This window comes from Gymnodraco acuticeps, unplaced genomic scaffold (assembly GCF_902827175.1).
Source record: "Gymnodraco acuticeps unplaced genomic scaffold, fGymAcu1.1, whole genome shotgun sequence".
Lineage (NCBI taxonomy): Eukaryota > Metazoa > Chordata > Actinopteri > Perciformes > Bathydraconidae > Gymnodraco > Gymnodraco acuticeps.
In genome coordinates this window covers 492438-518848 of record NW_022990943.1, presented here as the reverse complement: position 1 = coordinate 518848, position 26411 = coordinate 492438, and the positions used below count along the sequence as shown (strand labels likewise).

The following is a 26411-nucleotide window of genomic DNA, read 5'->3' as shown; positions in this document are numbered from 1 at the left end:
TCCAAGATTTATGTGACATGGAGGAATAAATAATGTGAAATGTTCTCTGAGACCTTGAGGATATGGAAATGCGGGCTCACCTTGCGGCTCGCTTTTCTTCCTGAAGTCATCAAGGCACTGAAGGCTCCCTGGGCTGTCTAGTGCCAACTTGTTGTTGAGGTACCAGAACAGAAAGGTCATGAGGATGATGAAGAGACCGATGGCTGTCAGAAACCCCAGCACCTCTGGAGAGACTGAGACACAGAAGCTCCAGTTAGACATACTGCTTTAAAACATCAGCACACCACTGACAAAGAATGCTGGCATCATTTAGGTAAACACATTAGACCATGGTAAAGTATTTTCCCCCCAAAAAAAATCACTTTTCTCTTAATTTGTAAAAGGAAAAGTAAGCAAATATAGAAACCATAAAAATAACAGTTGGCAGAAACAATACTGATGCTGAAAATGCATTGAAATAACTTCACATTAGTGTTAGAATTCATGAATGAATGACAACAGCCTACTCAATAACCCCCATAACCACTTATTTGTTGTGCAAATCAGCCAAGTAGTTGTTTAAATGTCATCCATATATGTGATCATGCTAACTAATGCTAATGAAAGCAACTTGTGCTAAATATGCCAATTGCCCAACATATGTACGTTAGCATTCCACAGTTTTTAAATGCTGGGAAAGCATACAATACATTTAAAAGTGTTAAATATAAAATCACTGATACGGTTTGTTAACAATTGTTTTCAGTTTGAATTTACAGCAACAATACACCCATTCACTATTTAAGAAGGCAACAGGGACATAAGACAATAATATAAGATCTCTTTTAACACAATCTCTAAATAAATGCAAACACTATTGTTTTTTCAACATTTGAGATTACAGTTGAGGTTACACTTGAGGTTACACTTGAGGTTACACTTGAGGTTACACTTGAGATTACACTTGAGATTACAGTTGAGGATACACTTGAGGTTACTAGTATTAGACAAATATTTGTAGCAATAAAGCAAACATGACCCTGTCTGCACGGCAGGAAATAGAGCACCAAGGCCCGTAAAACCAGCCTGCTTATTCATGTGAATGACTGTTCATTATAAAAGTTAAATAAATATGGTTGGTTCCTTTTGAAAGACAGCATAATACAGGTTTACAGTATTTTTGAATGGTTTTAATCTTAATCAATTACACCTTGAAAAACGTAACTTTCTACAAATATAAGTAAGATGGATAAGACTACTACTTGTACAATGCATGGGCAATACTGTATGTCATTATGGTAATGCTAATAAAGCTATTTGAATTTGACAGCAACAGAGAGAGTGTCACTGAAGTAGAGGCACAACCGGTTTGTTGCCATAGCAACAGGTGCAGGTGCAGCGTGACTCCAGACTCTAGACACAGGCTGCTCAGAGCTCATTAAGGAAAACAGCCACTGCCACACATGAGTAGAGATGCTTTGGTTCGGTAACACATGATCAGATGAGCAGACAGACCCTGGCACTGAACACAATCTGAAGGAGTTTATTTGTTACATTTGACCTTCCAACATCGTCATTGAAGTGCTACATTATGCCAACATCAGGTTGAGGAGACTTCCTGTATTATCAGAAAGTGATGTTGGCCTAGATCAGGGGTAGCCAACGCGAGTCGCCCGCGGGGCATGTTCTAGAAGAAAGAATGCTAACTAGGTAACATAAGATAAGAATAAACAAGTTGAAATGATTTGTTATTGGTTGTGATCATATTCTAAAGATGTTTGGATTATTGAAAAGTATACAGCTCTCTTTCATCTGAGTGTTGAGAGCTGTATCCATGCATTCATTCTGTGCTCAAAGTGCACCAGATTGAGGCATTTAACTTACATTTTAAAACAAATCTTCCCGGGGGAGCATGCCCCCGGACCCCCCTAGAGGAGGTGAGGTCCACCCCCAAATAAATAATAAAATGTAATGTATAAAATAATTAAATTGCATACATGTTCTTTTAGTAAACACTGAGAACGGGTCCCACAGACCCAAACAGCACACAAAGGTTAAAGGTAAGCATATAATAATGTTAAAATGTTCTAAATATATACACTGCAAAAAACAAAAGAGGATTAAAAGTAGCTCACGACTTGTTTTATTTTTTGAAAGTAGCTCTCATCCTAAAAAAGCAGCCTGCCGGGTGTTCTTTTCCCCATAATGCACATTATCCCTTACGTATCCCCTTCTCTCTGCAGATGGACCCTTCTGACATCAAGGCCGTCTAAAGAGGTAAACACCTTTGTTGTAAAACATTGATATATTTTTTATGTTATACTTTAAAACAATTCTAAACCACAGAAGTATATTTTCAAAATGTAAATACTGAACCACAATAATTAAGTAGATTTTCGCTCTACACACAAGTGCAGCATTAATCAACCTTCAATTCCAGACAATAAATGTCAACTCCTGCAGGGAGCTCTGGAAATTAATTTGACATTTTATACTGGCACAATGTCGTGTTACAATCAGGGAGAGTTGGAGGAGAAGTGGGTTCACAAGCTGTCACACAGAGAAAGAGCTCCATGACACAAAAATGTCACTTCGGGGAAATTCCTACAACATCCAAGTATAATGAGATTTGGCTGAGGCAAATAAGGTAAACATTGAGAATAGACGTTAGAGAGTGTTACAAAATGAAGTGTATCTGTTTGTATAGCATCGTAGCAGCAATGCTAACAGCTGTCATGTAAGAGTTTACACAGACTGGAAGATGATAATTTATTATTCAACAATTAGGGACCTTAACGCATCATTTCTATACCTTAATAAAGCAGAACATGTCTATAATGAAGGGAGGGAAGTGACCTCATAAGACATCACTTAAGACTATAATGCAATAATCATTCTGTGCAGTGGCTTATCAGACCCCTAAAGAGTGGTTCAGGAATGAGTCCTAAAACCCGGAAAAGGGTTAGCATTTTTCCCCTTCTGGTTCCCTTGCCTCAAGTCAATCTTTTTGGGCAACCAGTGCCTTCATATAATAATAATAATAATAATAATATATTTAAATTGTTAGCGCTTTTACAGGTGCTCAAAGACGCTTTACAGATATAGTGAAGGGAAAAGAAAAGGAAGGAACAACAAATAAATATATAGTTAAAGTTAAAGTCAAATAATACAAAAACAATCACACATTAAAAGCCAGATTGAAGAGGTGAGTTTTTGTGAGTTTTTTGAAGGTGGTGAGGTCAGTGCAGTCTCTGATGGGTTGGGGGAGTGAGTTCCAGAGGGAGGGGGCAGCGACGGAGAAGGCTCTGTCCCCCCAGGTCTGGTGATTGATGCGGGTGGGGATGGATAGGAGGTTGGCTTCTGATGAGTGGAGGCAGCGGGAAGGGTGGTGCAGCAGGTCTGTGAGGTAGGGGGGGGGGGGGGGGGGGGCCTGATTGTTGAGGGCTTTTTGAGTAATCAGGAGGACTTTGATGTTGATTATTTAACGGACGGGGAGCCAGTGGAGGTTCTGGAGGACGGGAGTGATGTGGTCTTGGGAGCGGGTGTGGGTGAGGAGGCGGGCAGCAGAGTTCTGGATATGTTGGAGTTTATTGAGGATATGTACAGTAGAGACAGATTGGAACCCAGGGCTTTACCAGTTGAGCTGTACGGAGGGCCAAACTCAACGGTTTCTTAAACTTCATTTTGGTTTTATGCCTGAAATAAGTTCTGTGATTAACATAAGTCTAAGAGATTTTCACGTTTTGTTCTAGGACATAACATACGTCAGTAAATACCCCACTGGTGAATGTCTGAAGCTTCTATGTGTCATAAAACCGGAGGTTGAATACAAGTGGTTAAATGACATTGCTGAACTTAAACACACCATACATTAGCTGCCAAATGCAGCTCCGTTTTGCTTTTTGTTGAGGGAGCCCTTGGGATGCTAATTTACGGATCGGTCTACAAAATGTCGTTATCACTGCACCACTCTATGAAGCCATTTCTGTTGGTAGAGGTTGAGTGTGTCTTTGCAAAAGAAAAACACATTATGTTGACTTATTGGGGTCGGACAGAGGCAAGTGCAATGTGTGGTGCATTATGGGATAAAACAGCGCATCCATAGATTCTCTGCAGAAGAGGTCTGTATTCACAGTGTAGCAAGCAGGCAGCACCAATGCTTTTATTTATGAACACTGCATACTATCAAACACTGCATATCAACTTGTGTGCACTCCTCTGTATTCTCTCCATAAGATGGTGGGAGGAATTTGGATTCTTTGGTGCAGTGAAAAGGAAAGGGATGTACAGTAAAACTCTACTTCTGCCGTCTCAACTGCAAGCCCTTGCGAATAACAAAACTTAGAATAAATATTTTAGAATGAACATAGTACTTGTTCAACAACTTAGAATTTATTTCGTTAAAAGGGGAACTCTTGTGCAATTTGAAAATGCCACTTCCATAACTGTCCAAAAATCTAAGAAACAAAGGCGACGGGGGATATGGGGATTTAGTAAGAGATTTATAAGTGTCATCCCTGTGCGATCAAAACTCACTGTTCTTGTATGATAAATAAAAGAACATTATACCTTGAAAATCAATAGCGGGTACATTTGACCCGTTGGCGGTTTTAGGTATACAACAACCTCTGGCAGCTCTAGTGTTAAGGTTAATGCTACATAACCTGCTGTGCTCTTTTTTCCAGGCCATTGGTCAACTTTTATGTGTTTATGTAATTACATGGTCTGTTAAAGATGCCTGGTCTTTAATGAGTGTGGAATATTGTAAGTATCCCATAATATTTGGTCACATGGTGAGGTGGGAGCAGGAGGCGTTATCCCAGAGGAAATCCAGTCTGCTCACACGGTACCAGCTTCTCACTGTTGACTGAATTATTAACAGCACAGATGAAGCAGGATCCTGCTCTGGTTCCCTAACTGGCTACAACAGGGAGAGGAATATTCAATCACAGAGATCTACACACAGTGTGTCTCTTTACTTTCAGTTTTCTGATTTAGGATTACAATATTTCCTATTTTTTACTCAATAAACAATCTGTATCAGGCTTCTTTCCTCACTTTTACTCCCTTCATCTACCACATGTAACAATATGCCAACACTGTATTTAAAATGCGTTATTCCTCCTTTTCCTTTTCATGAAACAAAAACTCTGTTGCTACCCTTGCCCTCTTTAGGCATTGACAATCCAGGGCACCAGCCAAAGCAGTGATATGACATTACATTATTATAACAAATTATATTTAGAATAATGTTAATATCTGTAATGTTCTTATGTTGTATTTTCAATGTAATTCCAGATCAATACTGGGTAGCTAACTTATAGCTTGCTAGCTAACTTAAAGTAAGCTAGTTTGCTTATTATAACAAATTACATTCAGAACAAAGCAACTATCTGTAAATGTTTTGTGTTGGTTTTTTCAGCATTGGTCTATGATACTTACTAGCTAGCAACTGACTTAAATAGATAACGTTGCCTTAAGTAAGCTAGGTTGCTGTGAGTGCCTTGCATTGCTGTTGGCTATCAGAAAGCAATCCTAAATCTGAAGTTATATACCTTAGCTTTGCACCATTTCATTATTGTTTGTTAAAATCCTCATGGTTTGCAAAAGTAGATGTTAATATCACGAATTGCATTAGCTGGTGCAGTATGTTGGAAATCTAGCTAACTAACATATCCACTCCACAGATGATGATTAGGTAGCGAGCGAGATAGCTCAAATGTGTTCAGTTTTAGCTAATATATAGAAACGTATTTAACCAACCTCAATTCATTGCAAAATCTACTGTATTCATCAAATAACTGAGAAGAGCCCTTAGATAATGTGCAGGGCTGCCAACATTTGAGTTCAGCTTGGAGGGAGATTTTTTTTTGGTGAACGTTCATGTGTTACAAATGTATTGAACATGTACAAACTAGGGTTTCCCATTAATGTACCTGGCGCTACAGTGGAATACGCACATACACAGTGTACCCGCGACTCTTACAATGAAGGCTCGATAATCAGCTCACAGCATATAAAGTGGCATATAGGTGTAAGCAGAGGTAAAGTGCTATTTTACAAGTGGGGGGGGGGTCCTCACTTCCTCTAGGGGGGTCCGGGGGCATGCTCCCCCGGGAAGGGTTACCTTGGTTGCTGATTGGCTAATGGTTACACAAGCCAAAACATCGTTATGACATCATAAAGTGGCCAAAATCTGATCAGCTCATTTTCAGACAGGTTTATATAGAAATGGATCAGGACAAAAAGAGAGAGAATCTTTGTTCCTGAAACTTTCAGAGTCTCTTTACACAGAGGGGACACATGTTGAAGTTAATGCATCAACCTCGTGCATTTTGAGAGCAAAATTAATTTATGGATACATCTCTCAACACCCATATGAAACAGATCTGTAAACAGATTTTCTTTTTCTTTATGGATATATTACAAATCACTCACCTTTTAAACTGTATTCTTGTTTTACTGTCATATAGTATTTTATAACTGTTTTTCATTTATTCTCATACATGGTGACCAAACCATTTGAGACCCATTGAGATAACTAGACTAAAGTTAACTATCTAAACAGAGAGTCCCTTACCTCACTGAGCTGTAGTTATCTCTCAGTCTGACAGGACAGAGCTCGCTCTCCCTTTCCTTGTTTTAGAAACAGCTTCTAATATCCGTTAAGCTAACCAGATGCTAACAACAACAATGCAAATAGTGAGTTTGATAGAAATATACTGTATAATAGTAAAGTTATTTAAGATGATGCCATATTTATTGAAGAATTTACATTATAAATATTCCCCAAAATTATTCAAAAGCATATTCTTCCAAACTCCTTGCTGTAGTATGACCACCAGGAGACTAGTGATGTGTGTAGTGAGTTTGGTAGTAATAAGCTGTATAATAGTGATTGAATATTATTGTATTCTCTTTTTTCGGAGTTGCACTTTGCAGACGGTCCCTGAGCACTCGCTTCTTCTCCGGCTGCGGATAGAGACCAATGTAATATGTCCAGCTCGGAGGACGGCGCGTATTGGCTTTTTTTATATATCAAAATGTGATTGTAGTTTGTTGTCAACCTTACCACGGTACTTAGGAGACGTCATTTGTGTCTGAATAACGTCTTGTTCATGAGTTATTGATCCGTGAAATCAGAATCTCACAATATCGTTCCAACTTTACTGAACTAAGCCAGAGGACCGTCTAATTTCGTAGACCGCTCGGTTTGCTGTTCCTTCACTTTATTTTTATATTTATATATATTTATTTTGGACGAAAACTTAGCGTGAGGAAAGGCAAGTGTGGCGTGAGTGCGTGAGATATGGGTTAATTGCGTGACTCTCACGCTCAATGCGTGAGTGTTGGCAGCCCTGAATGTGCGAGGGACTGAATGATGACTCACAGAAAGAACAAAGGTATCAAACAGCAAAATACTTTGTTACACAAGAAGCTCTCAGATAAATGTGGGGAAGCAACCATACAATACCAACTGTACCACACACTCAGCTATAACATGTCTGAGTGACAGGAAGAAGGGTAGGTTAACGTGTTTATAGGGCTATTAAAGTACTGACCAATCACCAGCCACAGTCCAAGGACACAATGACCTTTCCTTGTGTTAAACAAATGGAAGGTATGAAAGGGATAGAAAGGGACCTGCACTGTGCACCATAAACATGGGGACAAGTCTGGCTACGGGTGGGAGATGGACCATCTGGTGACCTGGTGTAGGGAAAACCACCTGGAGCTCAACACTCTCAAGACAGTGGAGATGGTCGTGGACTTTAGGATGAACGCAGCCCCACCCGCCCCCATCACTCTGTGTGACCCCCCAGTAACTGCTGTGGAGTCTTTCCGCTTCCTGGGCACCATCATCGCCCAGGACCTCAAATGGGAGCAGAACATCTGCTCCCTCATCAAAAAATCCCAGCAGAGGATGTTCTTCCTGAGGCAGCTGAAGAAATTCAACCTGCCAAAGACAATGATGGTGAACTTCTACACCTCCATCATGGAGTCCATCCTCACCTCCTCCATCACCATCTGGTACGCTGCAGCCACAGCCAAGGATAGGGGCCGGCTGCAGCGTGTCAGCCACTCTGCAGAGAAGGCGATCGGCTGCAATCTGCCATCCCTCCACGACCTGTACGCCTCCAGGACCCTGAGGCGGGCACGGAAGATAGTGGCCGACCCCTGCCACCCTGGACACAAACTGTTCACCCCACTCCCCTCTGGCAGGAGGCTGCACTCCATCAGGACCAACACCTCTCTCCATCAGGACCAAAACCTCTCTCCATCAGGACCAGAACCTCTCTCCATGAGGACCAAAACCTCTCTCCATCAGGACCAAAACCTCTCTCCATCAGGACCAAAACCTCTCTCCATCAGGACCAGAACCTCTCTCCATCAGGACCAAAACCTCTCTCCATCAGGACCAAAACCTCTCTCCATCAGGACCAGCACCTCTCTCCATCAGGACCAAAACCTCTCTCCATCAGGACCAAAACCTCTCTCCATCAGGACCAAAACCTCTCTCCATCAGGACCAGCACCTCTCTCCATCAGGACCAAAACCTCTCTCCATCAGGACCAAAACCTCTCTCCATCAGGACCAAAACCTCTCGCCACCTGAACAGTTTCTTCCCCTCCGCTATTGGCCTCTTAAACAAGGCCCAGCCCCCCCACTGACACAACGTAGACTCTATATGCATTACATTAATGCACACACTGTTCAAATACTGCTTACTGCACATATTCTTATTTCATATTTTATATTCTATAACTCATTGCATTCCATTTAGCTGTAAATTACTGCTTTATGGTATTGCTATTTAACTATATTTTATTACAGTGTCCTTAATCAATCAATCAATCAATCAATAAATGTTTATTTATATAGCCCAATATCACAAATGTTACATTTATCTCAGTGGTCTTCACAGTGTGTACAGAATATCAGTATGACAATACGACACCCTCTATCCTTAGACCCTCACATCGTACAAGGAAAAACTTCCTGAGAAAACCCACAGTTTAAAGGGAGAAAAAATGGGAGAAACCTCAGGGAGAGCAACAGAGGAGGGATCCCTCTCCCAGGATGGACAGACGTGCAATAGATGCCGTGTGTAAATTGAAAAGATAATACATTTGCAACATAGGTAGTCCACATTTTTGGAAATGCATGTGTGTATAATAGGAAGATGAATCCACGAGGATATCCATCCAGGACCTATGATCCAGGACCACAGCCACGACTCAAGATCCAGGGCTCGCGATCCAGGACACAGGACCGCAGGATCATCCATGTCTCCGGATCCCAGCGTATATAGACACCATAAAGAAAGAAATTTGGGGAAGCTGGGTTAATCGGAACATGAGAGTACACAGGTATAGACAGAGAGAAGGAAGAAGTAAGATGTCCCCCGACAAACTAAGCCTATATCAGCAAAACTAGGGGCTGAATCTAATCAGCCCTAACTATAAGCTTTATCAAAAAGGAAGGTCTTAAGCGCACTCTTAAAAACGGATAGGGTGTCTGCCGCCCGAACACAAACTGGAAGCTGATTCCACAAATGTGGAGCTTGATAAGAAAAGGCTCTGGCTCCCATTGTACTTTTAGAGACTCTAGGAACAACCAACAACCCTGCATTCTTGGAACGCAATGCCCTAGTAGGACAGTAGGGTATAATGAGTTCTTTAAGGTAAGATGGTGCCTGCCCATTAAGGGCTTTGTAGGTGAGAAGAAGAATTTTAAATTATATCCTGTGTTCTATAGGGAGCCAGTGTAAGGCAGCCAGAACAGGAGTAATGTGGTTCCTTTTCCTAACTCTGGTTAGTACACGAGCTGCAGCATTTTGAATCAGCTGAAGCGACTTGACTGACTTCTTGGTACACCCTGATAATAAGGAGTTACAATAATCCAGCCTTGAAGTAACAAATGCATGGACTAGTTTCTCTGCATCGTTTTGAGGCAAGATATGCCTGATTTTTGCAATGTTACGTAGATGGAAGTAGGCGGTCCTTGAAATTGATTTTATGTGGGCGTTAAAGAATAAATCCTGATCAAATATAACACCAAGATTCCTTACAGTCTCACTGGAGGCCAAATTAATGCCATCCATAGTTAGTATATCTTTAGATAATTTGTTTCGTAGATTCTTCGGGCCAAGTACAATAACTTCAGTTTTGGTCGTGTTTAACATCAAAAAATGTAAGGTCATCCACATTTTTAAGTCCTTAAGGCAGTCTTGAATTTTATTTAGATGATTAAATTCATCAGGCTTGATTGATAAATATAGTTGAGTATCATCCGCATAACAACGAAAGTTTACAGAATGATTCCTTATAATATTGCCTAACGGAAGCATATATAATGTGAACAAAATAGGTCCGAGCACTGAACCCTGTGACACTCCATGGCACATCCAACTTTGGTTTGCGTGGAAGATTCATCGTTGACACGTACAAACTGAGAGCGTTCAGATAGATAGGACCTAAACCAGTCTAAAGCAGTTCCCTGTATGCCAACTAAGTGCTCTAGTCTTTGCAATAGGATATCATGGTCGATAGTATCAAATGCAGCACTGAGATCGAGCAAAACAAGAATAGAGACAAGTCCCTTGTCTGAGGCTATTAGAATGTAATTTGTGACTTTAACCAGAGCTGTCTCTGTGCTATGATGTGTTCTAAAGCCAGACTGAAAATCTTCAAATAAATCATTGTTTTTTAAGTAATCACACAACTGTTTTGCGACCGCTTTCTCAAGAATATTTGAGAGGAACGGAAGATTAGAAATAGGTCTATAGTGGGCTAAAACCTCTGGATCGAGGTTGTGCTTTTTAAGAAGCGGTTTTATCACTGCTACTTTGAATGATTGTGGAACATAGCCTGATAATAAAGACATATTCATAATATTTAATAAAGAAGTGCTAATTAATGGAAAAACTTCCTTCAACAGCTTAGTTGGAATTGGGTCTAACATACACGTTGATGGTTTAGAAGAGAGAATCATTGAATTTAATTGTTCAAGGTTAATTGCTGAAAAGCATTCTAGTTTACTATCTAGTGTAATATTAGAACTTACGTTTCCGGGAGCTGTTGATAACACTATACTGGTCAAAGGCAAGAGGTCATTCATTTTGTTTCTAAGAGTAACAATTTTATCGTTAAAAAAGCACATAAAATCATTACTACTGAGTGCTATGGGAATAGAAGGCTCAATAGAGCTGTGGCTCTCTGTCAGCCTGGCTACAGTGCTGAAAAGAAATCTTGCATTATTCTTATTCTCATCTATTAATGAAGAGTAGTAGGCTGCTCTCGCTTTACGCAGTGCTTTCTTATATTCATTGAGAGTAATATGCCAAATTAAACGAGATTCTTCAAGTTTAGTGGAACGCCATATCCTTTCAAGTTGTCTCGACTTTTGCTTTATTTTGTGGGTTGTGGCATTATGCCATGGAGCTAATCTATGTTGTTTTATTTTCTTCTTTTTCAAAGGAGCAACAGAGTCTTAAAGATTCTTTGCTTTATATTTTATGTATGCACCATGACATCAAGTCATATTCCTTGTGTGTGTGAACCTACCTGGCAATAAACCCGTTTCTGATTCTGATGACATCTACACCTGACCTCTCAAAAAAGAACAGCTGGTCTTATCTATTGAGACGGGTAAATGTTACTGGATCTTAACGTTTTCATGTTAGTCCAAATATAAAAATACAATAGCTCAAAATAACAAACATCTACAACCAGAAGAGCATAATGACAACATCATAATCCTTACACTCAAAGACGCATCAACAATCAGAGTGAGAGTCGGTGCCCTTCTAAAAGGTCTTCTTCCAACATCCCCCACAATGCCTGGGAGCACTAAGAGATCCCCCATCAGGTGCAAGAGGACGTTGCTTGGTAAAAGGACATCTGAGCTGACCCTGTTGCCATAGCGATCTGTCTCAGGTAAGTGGCAAAAAAATTGGCTGAAGGGTTGATTTTTGACAATGTTGCTATTTTAGAAAATAATTAATTAAAAGATTAATAAAAAAGTAAAAAAAGATTGCAATCAATAATGCAATGAAACTATTAAAAAAATATGTTTATATTAACATAGAAATTCAAAGTGAAATGTCTGATCAAAGAAAAGCTAAATAATTGATTACAATATTTGTTCAAACAAAAAGTATGAATGTGAAATAAAGAGATACAATACAATCAAATACAAATGTTTCTATAAACCTATGAATTTAGTCAAGCAAAATGTCCAACAAAAGAAAAAAAAAGGCAAAAGAATGGATAAAAAAATATTTCTAAAAAAGTATTTATAAAAGTAAAAAGATCAAATAAAATATTTATATTAATATTAACTAGGGCCGTCAAGTTAACGCGTTAACGCAAAAAAAAATTAACGCCACTAATTATTTAAACGCGATTAACGCATGTGTATTTTTTGACCTCGGCCGCCCCGTAGTTTCAGAGCGCATCGAGTTTAAAATACCATCTACAAGCTGATGCTGACAGCCCCGCTCCTGCTGCCGGCTTGCAGCAGACCACACTTCCACGCTCACCGGCAGGCCCTGACTGGCCATCGGGAGGACCGGGAGGGTGTGTGTACGTGTGGCGCGAGCGAGAGAGAGAGAATGGGCACACCTTACGTGTATTGTTGTTGTTAGCATCTGGTGCTAGCTAGCTGCGCTAACGGATATAAGGAGCTGTTTCAATGAAAACAGAGGAGCGACACTTCGCCGACAACTGCGCCGAGCACTTGACTTTATGCAGGTAGCCAGACAGTGGGACATTGTACGAAAAGTCAGCACACTCAGCACGGATAGTGCGCACAACATGATTTCAGCGTCCAGGCAGCTCCCGTTTGAGCGTATGCCTTGAGTTGCACATAGCTCCAACGATCCATCACTGTGTCTCTCCGCACGCACGCATATGTTGATAAGAGTATTAAAAACTTGAAAAATATCCCTCTAAGGAACATTTAGAACATATAAAAAATGTGTGATTAATTTGCGATTAATCACGATTAACTATTTTAATATAAACATAAATTGTCAAGTAAAATGTTCAATAAAAGATCAAATAAAATAGAATAGAATAAACCTACTTTATATAAACAAAAGAGTGATGATGCTGATATGATGCCACATTCCTCAAAAGGTCAGTTCCTGTAGGTATAGGAGTTAAAGCAAGTATTTCTTAGTATTTGGACTCAAATGACGGTACAGTATAAAACTATAAAACCTGCAACACGTTTGTTGAAAACTAATGTTCATTTGCGTAAAGGTCCCCTATTACACAGTTTTTCATCAATATATTATAGGTCTCAGATATATACAAAACATGTCTCTGAAGTGTTTGGCTCCAAACACCAAACAGATAATTGCAGCATCCCATACTCCCCTCTGTTTCAGCCCTGTTTCCAAAGTGCTAATTCTCTGTCTGTTACTTTAGATGAAAATAAGGAGCCCCTCCCCACACCCCTCTGAGAGAGATTTGGTTAAAAAGAACACAATGGTGCTCTAGGAGGAGATTCAGGTGATAAGGGGGGGGGGGGGGTTACCTTGGTTGCTGATTGGCTAATGGTTACACAAGCCAAAACATCGTTATGACATCATAAAGTGGCCAAAATCTGATCAGCTCATTTTCAGACAGGTTTTTATAGAAATGGATCAGGACAAAAAGAGAAAGAATCTTTGTTCCTGAAACTTTCAGAGTCTCTTTACACAGAGCGGACACATGTTGATGTAGAAGAGACATGAAGAAGAGGGGACACATGTTGATGTAGAAGAGACATGAAGAAGAGGGGACACATGTTGATGTAGAAGAGACATGAAGAAGAGGGGACACATGTTGATGTAGAAGAGACATGAAGAAGAGGGGACACATGTTGATGTAGAAGAGACATGAAGAAGAGGGGACACATGTTGATGTAGAAGAGACATGAAGGAGAGGGGACACATGTTGATGTAGAAGAGACATGAAGAAGAGGGGACACATGTTGATGTAGAAGAGACATGAAGAAGAGGGTTTTGCATAATAGGTGACCTTTAAGTTCTGAAAGTTGCTTTTTTGTTAACTCTTCATTGTTGCACGTCTCTATTGTCTTTGTCGAGTTTTGTCTGCTTGGAAACAGTTGGCATGTTGAATGTGAAAAAGCAAAAAAACAGCAACTCAAAAGCAGAAAGAAACCCACACACTCCACAGGCAGACCATAAGCACTCTCACCAGCACGCCTACACATGTTCATACAATGCCCCCAAGCTCAGTACCTACTGCGTGGCTACAAACCTGGTGAGCACTCTCTGAATATCCTTCATTTGCTTTAAAGTGGACCTATTATGCTATATTTGAAAAATGTATTGTAGGGCCATACCTATACAAAACATGTCTGTATTGTAGCCATGCCTCATACTGCTCATACCCCTCTATTCCAGACCTGTTCCAAAAAGGCTGATTCTGCTTTAAGTGGAACGGCTGCTGCTAGCCACGCCCCTTTGTAGCGTCACGCAGCTTTCCCCTGGTAAGAGAGATTTCTACCAGGAGAAGCTCAGCTAAACGCTGCAGTGATTAAATGCCATATTATGCTCCCAACCACTTCAACTCAAACCTTTCTCTCTCGCAGGGTTTACCACAAGGACATTACGTTACACATATTCTCTGCAGTAGCCTACAGCGTTAGCTCCATGGCTAGCTCTGAGTGTTAGCATGCTTGCTAATGTAAAACACACAGCATATTACTCCCAAAACACGCCGCGCATTGTTTCTGATACAGCACATAGCTAGAACAGTGCCATTATATGTATTATATATAACAACATTACTCTAAGTGCCTCCTGCAGACATCCTGCTGAATATACAGACACACAGCTGCGAGAGGGGATTCAGCTAGACGACTGTATACGGCAAGGGTGCCCAACCTTTTTTGAACCGAGAGCTACTTTTAAAGTTGCCAGTCTGCCGAGATCTACCAGTCCAAATAGAGAGGCGTAGCCATTACTGACAGTGACAGCCTACTACCAGGTAAATACACACTTCTACTTGTATACAACTATCCTTTGTACGATGAATACTTCATAAAATACTGCAGATCCTTTATCTTACCTCTTTCTAATCTACACACATTCAAGTATTTAACTGCAAGTTACACAACAGTGTTGTTGATACAGAGTTGGAGTTTATTCACACCTCACATACTACAGTGGGGAATGTTTTCAAGAAACATTGAACAGTGCTGCCACATATGACACAGGAAAAAAAGAAAAGACTCTGAACCCTTTCTTTGCCATTATATAAAATGAGTGTTGCTACAAAAGTATAAATTAGGCTTACTAATAAAACAACTCAGATCTGAAGCTACACAGGAATCTGCTGCCAAAGTGCAATAAAAAAGACAACATTAATAGAATAAATCTATTTTTTTGTTGCATTTTAGTAGAGTATAAAAAGAAATGCCTTTAAAATAGGATGCAAGCAACACTAGTGTCTTAACCTGAATTGATAATAGACTATAATCAATTTAAGTTTGCATTCTTATACCATTGTGTACAATAATTATAATGAATAAGTTCAAAGAAACAAAAACTTACAGCTGATTAATAACGGTATCTAACTTGAGTTTTTATTATATCAAAAACCTGTTGAAATGCTACTGTTATTTTTACTGTCCCCCAAAAGCGCGTCGGCAGCCTCCAGGAATGCTTCTTTCACAACTTCGCCGTCTTTGAAAGACTTCATGTGTTTCGCAAGAACGTGACTGACACGATAAGATGCTATGGTATCAGCCTTGCTCTTGTTGTTGGGCCTGGTGGAAATGGACTGCTGTGCATTTAGCTGTCCTTGCAGGTCCCTCCCCTTTTGGGAGCGTAGGGCAGAATTAGGAGGGAATTCCGTCTCGTAGCGTTTGTGCACTGTTTTGAAATGCCGCTCCTAAATTACCCTTCTTCGATAAAGCCACGCTCGCATTGCAGATGAGACAGATGGACTTTGAATTGGAATAGATACAAAAATAATCATCCTCTGAAGTAAAGTGTTACAGCAGAAAGTTTAATAAAGCGTATTTCTGGTATATTCATTTAATTATGTCACCTGATATATAAGAAGTGTGTTAAATTTGAATGGACAAGTCCATTTTCCTCTTAAATATAGAGAGGTTTTTTATATTGATGTTCCTATAATGATGTCCCATTTTTAGTAGAAGTAGATTTAGCGTAAATGGTCTTTTCTTCCACTTGACTTGTTAATAAATAGAAGGTGGTTTTTTGGCTATTTGTGAGTAGGTAATGGTGCAGTACAGCCTGTGATTTCTGCCTTGAGTAAAAAGATTACCCGTGGATGAGTATTTTTCAGAAAGTCAGTAGAAGAGGCATGGGAGTCTCTTTGCTAATTATCAATGGTCTTTGCAAATTGACAGCAGATGTACCCATGTTAATTGAATTGGTAAGAGGTCAGAGGAACTCCAAGAGAGGGGCTTCCTCAGACCTAATACAATTAAAGTCTAAACGATAACAATGTTGGTGCGTAGCTGCATAGGGGAAAATGTATGTGCGCTCCTGTGCAGACGTTAGTTAATTGGATAATTAATATCCTGCAAGACTCCTAGAGAGGCCATGGGATAATGGTCATTCTGAAATTATCAATACATGTATTCCTGTTAAGTGAGCTGACTTTGAGGTTAGAGGAAGTTCAGAGGATGTCGTGCGTGCTAAATTGCCACAACATTTTGGAGTAATTGGCTTAAATATATGTGTGTGCTTAATTACTCTGTATGAAGTGGGAGGAAACATCCTTATTTAGACACAAACACACTGTAAGGAGAGGGAGCGAATCAGACGGAGTCAACGGCTGCTGACTCATTGTCTTGGCTCAGCCCAGAAGTGAAACTGGCCAATGGAGAACTGCCAACTCACTGGTTAGCTCGCCCAGAAGTGAATTCGCCAATAACAAATAGCTAGGGAGGAGTAACCGATACAACTCCTCCCCACTTGTGTGTATAAATATTATGATATTCTCATGCTCGGCGCTCTTTTCCTGACTGGCTGTCGTGGTACGTATATCACACGGTGGTAGGAATTGAGCCCCGAGCGCTCTGTATTTGGTACTATTGCAGAGTGCTCTGTATTGTATTGTTCTATTACCATTAAAACAGATTATTGTTTAACCCTGTATCTGGTGCTTTGAATTCCTTCCTTTTATGATTTAACCCAGCTCATCAAAAGGACACGAGGAGCCGAGTTGGGTTTCAGACCACTCCTTGCTCCAACACCTCCTACTCGGAGTGAAAATGATATATTTTGGGCTTTTTTGCTGCTGCCATAATTGCGGTCTTGTGTGTGTGCGGACTATCACTCCTGTTGACAACATCAGCGCACTGCCCACCAGCCACACCCCGACACATGGGGTCACGCCGGCCAATCACAAAGCTTTGATGCGTTCAAGTGCATTATTCTGGCACAGGAAGATTATATTATAGGACATTAACGATAAAACAGAATATTGTTGTTCTATTTTTAGACACATCTCGCGATCGACCGACTAGTTGGGCACCCCTGGTATACGGAGACGAAAGGTTGGGACGTGTCACGTGTGCCGGATGTTGCCAATGACGTAATACCATAGACTGTATATATAAATGGACGTAGGGTCCGTGACGTCACCCATAGGATTCTTCAGAGTTGCCGAGAAGCCCTTAGTAGGCGGAGTCGGTCACTAACGGCTCGACAGTGACGTCAGAGTTCAACTTCCGCCTTCTCCAGCCTGCTCCAAATAAAAGCAAAGAGGCGGGACCTGCTGCCACCGAGCTGGAAGTTCCAGAGCTAGCTGAAGCTACCAAGCTAAGCTAACATGCTCCCCATCTGCAGTCTGCCATCGCATTTTACGTTTCTAAGGTAAGCGGCAGAGGTGTGGACTCGAGTCACATGACTTGGACTCGAGTCAGACTCGAGTCACACATTTTATGACTTGAGACTCGACTTGACAACATCACAAAAGACTTGCGACTCGACTTGGACTTGAACACCAATGACTCGGGACTTGACTTGGACTTGAGCCTTCTGACTTGAGGTGACTTGCTACTTTAATTCAGAGGTCTCCAACACGCCGATCGCGAGCTACCGCTAGAAGAGCAGACTCCCGTCGGGGAAAGCAGAATCTTCAGCCGCTCCTACTCTTGCTGAGAATCCTTGCAGGCAGGGGCGGGTCTTTATTTAGCTGGGCCACCATGCGGCCAATCATATGCGAGGACACACTAGGATCATACCATTATGTGAAAGAAGGGTGGGGGCACAGCATGTGCAGAGCGACGGGGAGACGGGGAGCCGGATTTAAATGCAAGCGCGTCGGAAAAAGTCAAGAAATGAGCGAAAACCGAAAAAAGAAGCAGCATCTGGCTGCTTTTCAATGATATTGGAGAAAGCAAAGCTGAGTGCAGGATTTGTAAAATGAAAATAACCTTCAGAGCAGGGTAAACACTCAGGATTTATTGTCAGAGGTGGGAGAAGTTCAGACAATTAAAAAAAGTTACAATCAGGGTTCCCGCGGGGTCTTAACAAGTCTTACATTTGATAATCAGAATTGAAGGCCTTAAAAAGGTCTTAAATATGATTCAGAAGGTCTTAAAAATTATCGGATTTGAAAGGTACTTCTATGTTGCGATAGCGTCTAAATGTGTTTTGGGGGAAATGTCCGGGCTGCAAAGTAACCAGTACGGTAATAGCCTTTCAGTTCCCCCCAACAATTTGTATTGAATTAAATCAACATGGAACCAGTAATCACTAACTTTGTTTCCCCCGGCCCCTTGTTGGAGAACACCCAGCTAGTAACCTAGCAACCAAGCTTCAGCTCATGTAGCCTATCTTCGAATCTACTTACAAATAAATATGGGGAAGTGTAAGTTCAACCGTATTTGGTTGGAAAACATCTAATTTAGTGCTTGGTTGAAACCAGTGGAGGGAACGTGTTTGAAGCCCGCTGCACCTTTTGCAAAAGAAATTAGTGTTTGTTTTGCTAGTGCAGCGTTAGCTAGTGCAGCGTTAGCTAGTGCAGCAGCAGCTAATGCAGCGTTAGCTAGTGCAGCAGCAGCTAATGCAGCAGCTCCCGCAACAACACCGGGGGACCTCCGGGCTAAGTTTGGGTCTACGTCAACCCTAAAAGCGGAGGTGCTGTAGACGCTAAATACCGTAGCTAAACACCAATCATACAACAGCAACGATGAAATAGTGTAGCCAAGGCAGCAGAGCTCTGAATATAGCTCTTGTCACTCTCTCTCAGAGACACACACACACACACACCACACACACACACACACACACACACACACACACACACACACACACACACACACACACACACACACACACACACACACACACACACACACCACACACACACAACACACACACACACACACACACACACACACACACACACACACACACACACACACACACACCCACACACACTAGGGCTGCTCGATTATGGCAATAATCAAGATTATGTTGGTCAATAATTAATATCACGATTATTAAATATGATTATTCATTGACTTTGAAAACATCCATTTATTGAACTTTAAAACAGATAATAATTTGAACAGTATCTTTTTAACTGTTGATTACCCTGAACGTATAATTCAACTGAAAAACCAATACAAAAATTAATTAAATAAATGATACATTACTAAAAAATTAATTAGATCAAATATGTTGTAGTGCACTGTCACAACCTAGCAAAGCAAAATAATCGTTTTTTACGATTATGTTGTTTTCGTAATTGTGGCAGGCCAAAATCGTAATTGCGATTAAAATATGATTAATTGCACAGCCCTAACACACACACACACACACACACACACACACACACACACACACACACACACACACACACACTCAAGCACACACAGACGCACACACATACACACACTTTTTGTCTAACACGCTAACACAGTTCTGTACTGTTACGCTGTTGTGTTCAGTCACTGTTCTTATGTTGAACATGAATACATTTACTTTGTAAGTGATTATGGGACGTATTTCTTCTTTATATACATTTTCCTTCATACTTTATTGCCGTGAAATAGGTCTTAAATTCTATTCAAAGTGGTCTTAAAAAGGTGTTAGAAAGTCTTAAATTTGAGTTGGCGAAACCTGCAGGAACCCTGTACAATAAAAAGTCCTGCATTCAAAATGTTACAAGTAAAAGTACAAAAGTATTAGCATCAAAATATACTTAAAGTACCACCTGCAGAGGGATCTAGATGCAGGTGTTATTTTCCCCATAGAGACCGCCTCGCTGCACATTATCCCTTGCATAAAGATAGATTGTAGGTCCCTTATAACATGTTGTACACAGTAGAAATAAACATTCTGGTTACCTCAACATCAGGGATCTTATCCATTAAACTCCTTCTGAATCAAACCGTCACGGTAGTCTTACCTTACTGATCCCTCTTAAATTAGAAAAACACACGTTACTTTACCAGCAGAGAGAAAATGGATTATTAAATTATTAATGTGACTAATAAAGAGCAATTTGATTATTAAGTATTATTCTGTTGATCGATGTCATTACATTTGGTGAAAAACACATAATGACTTGTTTATGACTCGTTTTGTCAAAGTTTAGGACTTGACTTGACTTGAACTGGCCCATCCTGACTTGAGACTTGACTTGGACTTGCAAAACAATGACTTGAGACTTGACTCGGACTTGAGCGCAAAGACTTGAGACTTGACTCGGACTTGCAAAACAATGACTTGGTCCCACCTCTGGTAAGCGGACATGAAACTATTCAGCAAAACTATAAATAATAATCTAAGTTATTGAGTTTTTAACATAATACTTCAGAATCTTAAAATCCCTTAACGTTTGTATGCAATTGTGCTAAATTCAACACTGGAATCAAGCAAATATGAATATGTTTGCATGACATTAGTTATTTATATTTTGATATCACTTAAATACGTTTAATACATTTAAGTCAAGCTAAGGTACATGTGATGGTAGCTAGTTAGTGCTCTTACCTGTGAGGCCTCCTCCAAACAGCATAATAACCAGACTGTATCATTAAAACTACAAGTACCAGTTCTAGATCCTTGACTTTAGACAAACAATTCAAAAGACAAAATGTATTTAAAGACCAATCTTTATTTGAATGTGCCTCTTAACCTGATATATTAGTTATACAGTAATAGTATTGACAATCTACAAAAACTGAGCAACTCAACTGTCAACTTTATATTTCTTATTGTCTAAAGCATTTATTATTTTCATTTTCCCCCTCTCATATTCAGTGTGGACGGATTGAGACAGCGTGGTGTCCAGAGAGCTGCAGAGACTTCAGGGAGAAACCTCCGTGTGATGGACGTCCTGTCTGTTGGTTTGGAGAGGACTGAGGGTCTTTCCTCTGCGAGGAGGACCAGGCCTGATGGAGGAGCCCATGCTGGGCATAGCTGATACCAACTGCACAGGCCTAGTCTGTCTGTATTTGACTAAATAATAATAATAATAATATATTTTATTTCTATAGCGCTTTTCTTGAACCCAAAGACGCTTTACATTTGGGAGGGAGGGGAGACAAACAAAACAAAGACAATGCCAAATGACAAAATGTGTTTACTTATACATTTAATAGGTTTACACCTTCTGTCCATATGTGCTTTTTATTTAAAACATGTTTGATGAAGTTTTGGTTCACATTTCAATAAATTGTATTTGTATTTGCACTCCTTTTGTCCATTATTCTTACTGAAAATGTTAGATTACACATTGACATCTGACTGAAGATTGGCCCCATTTATTTGTGACGTTGCAAACGTGATGTGAAGCTCATAAAGTAAGGCAAATAGAAATAATCAGCTGATGGAGTGTAGATGTGGAAATAGGTGCATTCGATCAGCTGACTGTGTTTTCACAATACAAGTAGTTTCTTAGTGAATGTCCTGTACTGGTCTTAAAATGTCATAGCATCAGCTTTTAATGTTCCTCTTGGATGTTCTTCTTGACCCTCAGAGAAGGAGAAAATGTCGTGTCTTTCAGGCATGTCCTTTCCTAACAAAAATGACAGGAAACATAAAACATATTATTGCAGAACAAGTGTGTTATTTATGAAAGCGGTGTGTTTGTGTGTTTAGGGGCTGTAGATATAATTATTTTGTAATTGTAATGATTTTGTTTTATTTCAACAGAGCTACAAAGACAATCAGATTATGAATGAACAGTATGAAATTCATCAACATTGAAATATATGTTATTATCAAAATAATATTTAACTGTTATCAAAACGTAGTGCAACTGTAGAAGCTTGCTCTGTTGTCTCACTGAAAGAATTACTTTTACCACGTTTTTTACAGACAATATTGAGAGATAAATAGTAGCAGTCCTCACTATGTGTTAAATATCTTTGCCTTCAATACATTAAATTAGAAAGCTGACAAAATCATATTGCTAAATATCTAAATGTAACTTTTTGCATGGAAAAAACCCTCAACTTAACTGATGTGTAGGTGACCTAGTATTTAGTATTGTTTAATGGAATGTATATCAGTGTATTAAAGTCAATTATTTATTTATTTAAACCAATATCTTTCTTGATTCTTTGTACAGTATGAAAATAGAGTATTTGTACCTGTGCTGAAGTTCACTGCTGTGAGGAGTCCAGTTCTGTCTCTCACTCTCTGGTCCAGCCTGTCTGCATCACCTGGACACCTTAAACAAACAGATATGTAAAGTACCATGTGTACAAACAATATAACTGATTCTCTTCTGTTGAACATGTTGGATTGTGTATTGTCCGAGTCAGGGTCCTTTTTATTTTACTGTAACTTTGGAAGTTGTGTTACCAATGCTTACTGTTTATTTGATACCCATTTGGTAATACAATTAATAAAAACAACAAGGTTTGGGTTCGTTCTTCAGATGACTGTGACGTTAACGTGTAAGCTCGATAATGAACTCCAGCTCAACCAACCATATTGTAATATCTAAGTAATCATCTTGAAATATGACATTATTATTTGTAATATACACACATCTTATTGTGAGATTGATTTCACATACACTACTTCGACATTAGCTTGTCTACATACTTGAGCATAGCCAATTTAAATTAACCTTAGCGATGCATACAGTTCCTACCTACATAATAAAATATCTCTCTAAGTTACAAGGATGACCTTATTTTATCAACCTCAAACAGAAGCTGTTTGTTCTACAGTATTATCCCACTTAACGCTTAACACTTGTCTATTATGTTTTAACCTTTATATATATAGCCTATGATTTTAACTTAGAGGCTACTATTAGCATTGTTAGTACCGATGTAGCTACCACTCGCTTACACGCTACAAGCCTTAACATTCATTACGTAGCTGATTAAAATCATTAACACATAAATAAAGTACTCGAATTTCACTTACCGCAAAATTCATGCACCGTCTGTTTTAACCGCAGAGCGAGTCAGAATAATCCAATATATAAGCATGAAGAACAAACAACCACGGCCGGGGTCAAGTTGTGTTCCCTTGATGAACTGAGCAGGCAGAGTCCCTGTAGCTAGCTTCACAGAGCAGCTAGCAGAGAGACGAGAAGCTAGCAGCAGCAGTCACTTGACAGAGCTGTCACTCAAAGTGACCACGCCCTAATTTATGCATAACATTAAGACTGAATATTAATTAAACAGATGAGTTGAGAAAAGATTCACTCCAGGATCTATAGACAGGAAGGGGGAATCTAACTATACTGAGAATTAAATGTTTTGAAACCACGATGTACAGTAAACATGTTTATTTCTGCTGTAAAGTTGGGCATTTTAACATTGAGGTATATGGAAATTGCTCCCTTCTGCAGACTGCTCCTACTGGCCACTAGATGAACTGCAGTTTGAGGCACTTCCTGATTCGCATCCCAGAGTGGCCCAGAGTTTGCCGCTTGCGTAATACAGTAGGAGCCAAAATCCTGGATCTGATTGTTTGCCCCCCCCGTTTTCATTTTTCTTTTTTGCGATGTGGGTACCGAGGAAAAGAGAGAGGGTTTTGTTTTCTGACACTTTGTGAGTTCCCTGACACACCGGGGACACATATTTATGTACAGTATACAATACATCAAAAAGTGCATTTTGTATAATAGGTCCCCTTTAACACAGAGTTATCTCCATCATAAATATGAATATGCTGCCATGACAAAGAGAGGCATTATTTGAACAAGCCGGGTTTTTTTAAAAAGCTGGTAATTTCAGAAATGTTTTGTACAACCTCATAACCTTCAATACATGCATTCACATACAAAATAAATCATGTCCACTTCACTTTTTTGTATGACAAGAACATGTTGCAAGCTATATCTTTAGAATCTTGTATTTTATTAAATGTGCTTTATCCGTTGAGGTCTCCTTAAAGGTAGGGCAGGTAATTCACTTCAGAAACACTTTGTTATATTCCATGGAATGCTCTTAACATCCCGATAGCAATGAATACATTAAATGCATTGACAATAAATATATACAAATATTTCATCTGTGGAAGCCGTGGCGCTTTAAAAAGCACGACCAATTATCTGCCTCGGCCCGCGGCGGATAATTGGGTGGCCTACCTGCCTGTCAGCCTTCCATCTCGTGCACAAACTTATCTCGTGCCCTCATTGGTCATGTGCATGTTCGTGTATGTTGGAGGAGGGGCTCTGTAAGGAAGTGGCAGATTTTTTCCGGTTGTATACTTTCAAATTCTAGCGCACTCGAGCTGGTTTCTCCATTCTTACCTAGTACCCTACCTTTAACTAAATTAATAAATATGAAATCCACAATAATGTGATTGTAACACAGTGTAATTATAAAATATACAGAGTATAATGCGAAATAATTAAAGTCTAAGTATCTACTTATCAATTAGCCTACTGGCCCTAATTATTGTTACTAGGTTGCACAAAAAATGGGTAAAACAGGATAGCAGTGCTGGTATGGAAATACAATTGGTAAGGGTTTAAATTATTCTTATTTTTAATAAAAGTCAAGTGACAAATGATGCATTTATTAATAGAAATATGTTAAGAATTGTAGCTGGGTAACAATAAATTAGGTCAAATCATTATTATTATTATTATTATTATAATCATTATTATCGTACAACATGCAGTATAATGTGAAAAGATAATTATGTGTCAGGTCAGGTGATAAATAAAAACTATTACTATCTAAAATTGATACAGGCTAAACTTTGTTAACTCCTGTATGCTCGTTTTTAAAACACACATTTGTGGCTCCCTTATTCCCTGTATGTTCATAACCAGAACATAGTTGAGTTTGCTTTTGCTATCATTTGCTTACACTGATGGTTGTGCATTCAAGCCTATTTTCAACATGAACTTTAGCATGACTAACTTTAAGGTCTGAATTCATTTCATTTTAATTAGCATGAATGTTTAATTTGTAAATGTTTTAGCTTTAACATGGTCCGCCTTAAGAGAATATGACATCAATTTATAGATTTTCCGTTGAGCATTCTAGAAAAAACATGAACACAAGCAGTGCGCACAAACAACGAAACAAGTCCCAAACAAACAACCAAGCCCAACGACAGTGAAGGCATCACAGAGGAACACATTGGGACAGAACAACATGGTCGTGACAGGATAACAGTGATGGATGCTGATGAGCAGGGTGGAGTCTGATCTGCCCTACCTTTTCTGACGCAGATCAGCTCATGTACTCCACAGTTACGCTCTCCACCTGGAAACACAATGCAGTTTCAATGAGCCACACTGTGATGGCGGGAACAAGAGACAGAACGAACATCATGGAAGCACATTCAAATATGTTGGAACATTTACACGGATTCCCAGAAAAGGACAGGAACAATACAGATATAAGACGTTGACTGGGTGGATGTGGGTGTTGTACAAGCTGCTCATCTCTGAAATACAGTACAGACATACAATACTTAATCAAACAGCCTGGCTGGATACATGTCATGTACAATGAGTTACATTGTGCTTTCTTTTTTGCCTCATGGACAATAACTGGAATGCTATAAATGCCCCAAATGTTTTCCCAGCAGCCGATGACAGCTGCATCTTGATATCTGTTCTGTGGAGCTTTATATGACGCCTGTTTTGGTTTCTGTCCAAGATACTGTGATAAGCAGTTCCTATTATAGAGCATTTGCCATTTGGAGGGGTTGCCTGATCATCTGACAAGCTATTTAAATTACTCCAATAGAGGGGTGCAGGAATGAGTCGTAAACCAGGCTAGCTCCTTGAATTAGTTCTTGGTTAGACTCCCGAAATAAGTTCTGTGATTAACACAACCTTACGAGAGGTTGTCCAACGAGGTGTTGTCCAACGACATCGAATATGGCCCAACTAATTAGTTGTCAATAACCTGTATTCATCCTCTGTCTCAGTTCTCATATCTCCCTCTCAAACCTTTCTCCTGAACTCTACTTTAATAAACCTGATTAATAC

The 26411-nt window shown here is 39.7% G+C and overlaps 1 protein-coding gene across 1 annotated transcript in view; it reads right to left on the bottom strand.

Moving 5' to 3' along the window:
- The window catches only part of LOC117558509 (synaptotagmin-14-like), a 90967-nt gene that overhangs the window by 40121 nt on the left and 24435 nt on the right, over positions 1–26411 (bottom strand). The window contains 2 exon segments of the mRNA XM_034234753.1: positions 81–233; positions 25630–25677. Of these exon segments, the coding sequence (XP_034090644.1) occupies positions 81–233; positions 25630–25677 (201 nt within the window).